Consider the following 5019-nt stretch of genomic DNA (forward strand, 5'->3'; position numbering starts at 1 on the left):
CGCCCGGCCTACTTTACCATTTTAAAATTTCTTTTATTTTTATTTTTTTTGGACAGTGTCTGATTGCTCCACGCAGGCCTTTAACTCCAGATTGTCATCTGGAGAAGGAGGATCACAGGCCCAGCTGTGTGCTAAGGAACCCAGTACTTAGAGAGCCTCCGCAGGCTCCTAAAATAGTGCTCAGAGGAGTTAAAAACCATCACAAGAGAAGCAGACTAGCCGGCCTAAAAATGAAAAAGCAGCAACAAAGGTGATATTTGGCCTGGCCTCCATCTTGGGGAAGGAAGTCACCAGGAGACAGTTCCTTCCACAGCAGAGAAGACTTCAACCACAGAGGACCATCCATTTTTCTCTTCAAAGAAAACAACACTAGTATTATTTAAGTCTTATGGAAATGAGCAAATTCCTCCTCCACAACCCCCTTAGGCCTCAACTAACAGAATGGTTTTTCACGCATGCCTGTGACTTGGGAGTTTGGTAGTCTGGCCGGAGAGTTCATGGGTCCAGGACTGAGAAACCCAACAAGTCTACAGAATCCACAAGAAACTCACTTTGTTCTTTAACAATTGCCTGGGGACTGACAGATATGACGTTAAATTTACGCAAAGCTATTTAAAATCATAACGATGTGGAGAAGCAGACACCCCTAGTATGCGGGCCATAATAGTCAGAATGGCTTTGGAAAACACCTTGTGGCAAGATGACCATAAAGTCACTTGGGTGGTCACAACAACTGTAAAACAGGATGTATTGGATCATTCCCACCAAATGGAAACAGTGAATAAGTTGTGCAATATTTAGGACACACAGGCAATTCTTTTTGATTGTAAAATGAACATTAATTTTAGGAAAATGTTATTTTAAAAAAGGACAAATAATGAGACTTAATTTTTTCTTTTTAAAATGTGTCTTATGTCAACTCATGAAAAGATTCCATTAACCTGCTTGGTTCTAAAGGAGGTTTTTTGCTAACTTTTAACTCTCTCCACCAGTTTTGGTCAGAGTTTACTTGTAGATGAGGAACCTGAGCTCACGGAAGCCATTGCTTACCTGAAGTGGTCACTGCGCCATTTGAATCCATAGCTGTTAACCTGTTTCTTAGCACTCTCTAGACCTCACGATTAGCTGCCCTGTGGGAAATTGTCAGCAGCCGGTAAGGAAGGCGGGGAAGAATGAAAGGTGGCCGGGGGAGGCTCCAGCGTTTTGGTTTGACTGACACTAGCCTGGAGGATTTGAAAAACAGGACCTCTAAGACCTTTGAGTAAAAACCAGGAAATTAACGCAGACGCCGGGAGACTTGATAAAGTTCCTGCGAGTGCGAATGCCCCAGAGAGCGACAGCAGGGCCTGCGATCCATTGATCTGAGCGACTGCCGAGCCTGGGCAGGGGCTGGGGCAGGTAAGGCTGTGGGGCAAGGACCGTTGGGGTTTCGGGCACTTGGTGTTCGAGACGCTTCCTTACGGTCTGCGTGTGTGTGGTTCGGGCTCCGCACGCCGCTCCTATTTTTTGAACGTCGGCGTTTCGGTCTCACTGGCGGACAGCCCTAGTACTGAGGGTAAAGACCCTTTCAACCGTCTTCACCGACAGTCGGGGCTTCCCCTCGGAGCCACCCGCGACGGCCTAGTGTCGCGTCGGGCCGAGGCTCGCGGGCTGGCAACCACCGGGTCGCGTGCCTGCTCCGGAGGTCGCCCTCCCCATCCGCCTCGCGCGTGGGATCGCGCGTGGCCACGGGCCGGCGGTGAGCCGTGACCTCGGACCACCCCGGCCGCGCGCCGCTCGGCGCACACACACACACACACACACGGGCGGGCGCGAGGCGCTGTCCTGAGGTGACACCGCCGCCTGCCACCGCAGAAGCAGCCGGCGCTGCCGATCAGCGAGTTCGCACCGAGGATTCCTCTTGGTGCGTGGCCCAGTTTTGCTTAGGACCCGCTCCAAGCCCTCGCTGACACCGCCCCCCGCGCCGCCACGCTCCGAGGCCTTCCTCGGGGAAGCCTGGCGGCTTGCCCTCCTCGTGGGCTCACGGGCCCGCGGTACGCGCGCCCGCGCGCACGGGCGCGCGAGCGATTCCTCGATTCCACAGGCGGTTCGCGCCCCGGGTGGGGGCGGGGCGCGCGGGGCCTGGCCGGCCGCCTGCGGGGAGGGGACTGGGGGGCGGGCCGGCGTGGGGAGTTCCTCGCTCGCGGACCACACGCTCCGCGGGCCAATCCCAAGCCAGCCTCTAGCAGTGTCGCACGCGGGACACGTCCTAGCGTTTGTTGGCAGGGCCGGCAAAGGGGGAGGGGGCGAGAGCAGGGAAAGGAGTTTGAGTGACAGGCGGTGCGGAGCACGCTGGGAATTGTAGTTCGGAGCTCCCGTGGCCATAGCCATTTTGTAGTCAAGGGACTACAACTTCCAGAAGATCAAGGGGACTATTCTAAGGTGCCCCGGGAATAGGCGGCTCTCCCCCGGGCCGGGCGTCCTGGGCCTCTGGTTCCCAGCTGCCCGGCTGCAGGTAGACGTGAGGGCAGTGGCGAGGGTTTGCATGTGGCGGCCGTGGGGTGAGCGGACTGCGGGGAGGGGGGGGGAGGGAAGGGGTTGAGGTGGAGCGACCGAGCTTGCCATGCATTGAGCTAGGGAGCCTCTCTCAATTCCACGCCTGGGATCGGAGTGGGAGAGGCGCCTGAGGGGCGGCCCGGGAAGGGTTCGCGGAGGCCTCTCCCGGGTCTGGTCGACGGGGCTGCGGCAGTGCTGTGCACTGGGCTAGGGATGGTGGGCAAAGGGTAAGCCGGCGTGCGGGGGCTCAGCTGTGGGAGTTTTCGGCTGGCGAGGGGCGGGGAATTAGCCGAGGAGCCCTAACTTGTATAAAAGCAGAGTCCATTTAAAGTTGGGCTGGATAGCCTTTCTCTCATTGGTTAGGGGGCTTGGAAAAAAGACTCGGCGAGCCCTCCGCTGTGGTGCTGCCGCCGCCGCCGCTGGAGTTGACTCTTCTGCTCGCACTGCTGCTGCAGCACAAACGTGACTTCCAACATTTTAAATTTATCTTTCCTTTTTCTTATCCAAGATGTAACTACAGATCAGACACTAAGGACCTTCACGTTTCGCTGATGTAGTTTTTGGAAGAAAAAGGGGGGGAGTGAAGGGCGTCGGTTTTTTTTTTCTTCTTTTTTTGTGTCTCTGTGTTGTGTGTTTCGGGGGAAATTTTCCATTATGAGTGTTTTACTAAAGTGAATTTTTCTTGTTTGCTTCGTTCGTCTTTGGATCTTTTTATTTTTTTTCCTTTATCCTTCTCAATTTCGGATTTATTTCAAGGCGAATCTGGCTTTGGGGGAAGAGGAAGAAAAGTCGGATTACAAGATCAACCACCACCACCAACAATAAAAACCACCAGGATATTTTTTTGCAAATTTCTGACGGCTTTAAATTCATGAAGCAATTGTCCCCTTTTGCAATCAGCATTTGGATCTCAGAATGAGCAAGGAAAGACCCAAGAGGAATATCATTCAGAAGAAATACGTAAGTGCTCCTAACAACACACCCTTTGGCTTGCAGTTTTAAGCAATGGTTGTGAATGTCAAGTTTATAGATAAATCCTGCCGCTCAAGGGTTTTCAGCCGCGTCCGATAAGGCTGGTTCTTGCTTTTCCGAAAGGGCTTTTCAGGCAAAGTCGTGTCTGCCTAGTTTGGTTGAGAAAACAGACTGGTGTAGAGATACCTCAAGTGAATAAATTGACCTCGAATGACACAACATTAATGTAGTTTTAGATGAAAGGCAAGTGATTCTGGTGGAGCGTGGGGTTCTGTGAGTGGGGGGGGGGCTGCGGTGATAGAACTAAACTGCATTCTCGGGCGGATTTGGCCCCATATTGCACTTTGCATACAAATGAGCCTCCTATTGGTGTTATTTAGGAAATAGTGTAAGGTATGTGTTGGAAGCCCTTTGAGTTGCAGTCCTGGGTTCGACTCTGACGATCTTCCTGCACTAGCACATCCATTTAATATATGTGGTCGTTTTGGCTTATGTAGTTTGCAGCGTAAGCCAGTTGGGAATTATGTTATAGGGATTGCATTTATTGGTATTGACTTTAATAATGAGGCTGATTTTGGTTTTGTTTAAAAAGAGTTCATTGTTTCTAGTTTTAGGGGAAAATCGAGCTAATGTTTTTAAGTATGTGTGTGAGTGAATGCATATGTTACTACAAATAATTCACCCTAACTGGGCTTATGAAATCGGGTCGTAGTAGTTAAATTTGTTTTGTGCATAGTATAGAACGTTTTGCTTGGCATAGGGAGTGTTTTTGTTTTGTGTAGTGGCTTTTTTGTTGTTGTTGCAAGTTTTGGGGGGAGGGAGCAAAGAGGGGAACCAGGGGATTAACCGAATATGCACTCGAGTGATCCGGTGGTTAGCTGCGTATGCTTCACAGCAAAGAACTCCCCCCCCCCGAAAAAAAAGGCCCTTGAAGATACATAAAGAACAATGCGAGCATATAAGAAAGTTTTATATAACTAGAGTCGATAATTTGGTGTTAGTATTTTTCCTTTCTGTTTTGTGGAGTGTCTAATGGGAGATGACCTTCGGGGCAGTGGCTCAGTAAAAAAAAATATTATTTAGTGGAAAACCTGAATTCCTCTTCCGGAGAGCTGATTCTAATCTAGACACGTAAACTTAACTATGAAAGAAACGCGAGATTAAATAATGAAGCTCAACTTACAAAGCTGCTCCATAAGGAATTTAAGAATAAAATACATCCGCATTGCAGAGGGCTGGGTAGAGCGCTAAGGACTAGTTTAAACTCGGTGTGTAGAAACTGCATGGGCAGAGCCTTGCCTTGGAGAGTAGACGCCTTCCCAGAACATGTCTGTTTCTGATGTAGCCACAAAGGAGATGGGGTAGAACTTGGACAAGAACCCTATCCCGGACCTCGATAAGTTGGAGAGCACTGTGGGGTAGGCTTTTTTGTTGTTGCTGGTTGCCAGCGAATGCTGTCGAGTCCGGGCGTCCGGACGCAAGCCGCTGTGGCCGGCGGTGGTCACGCGAGGC

At 50.9% G+C, this 5019-nt stretch overlaps 1 protein-coding gene across 1 annotated transcript in view; it reads left to right on the forward strand.

The window, feature by feature from the left end:
* The first annotated feature begins 2938 nt into the window (after nucleotides 1-2938).
* The window catches only part of Jarid2 (jumonji and AT-rich interaction domain containing 2), a 187551-nt gene continuing 185470 nt past the window's right edge, over nucleotides 2939-5019 (forward strand). Inside the window, exon 1 of the mRNA XM_005355099.3 lies at nucleotides 2939-3495. Within this exon, the coding sequence (XP_005355156.1) occupies nucleotides 3451-3495 (45 nt within the window). The 5' untranslated portion in view covers nucleotides 2939-3450. The remainder of the gene's footprint in view (nucleotides 3496-5019) is intronic.

The sequence above is a fragment of the Microtus ochrogaster genome, chromosome 16 (assembly GCF_000317375.1).
Source record: "Microtus ochrogaster isolate Prairie Vole_2 chromosome 16, MicOch1.0, whole genome shotgun sequence".
In the NCBI taxonomy this organism is placed as follows: Eukaryota; Metazoa; Chordata; class Mammalia; order Rodentia; family Cricetidae; genus Microtus; species Microtus ochrogaster.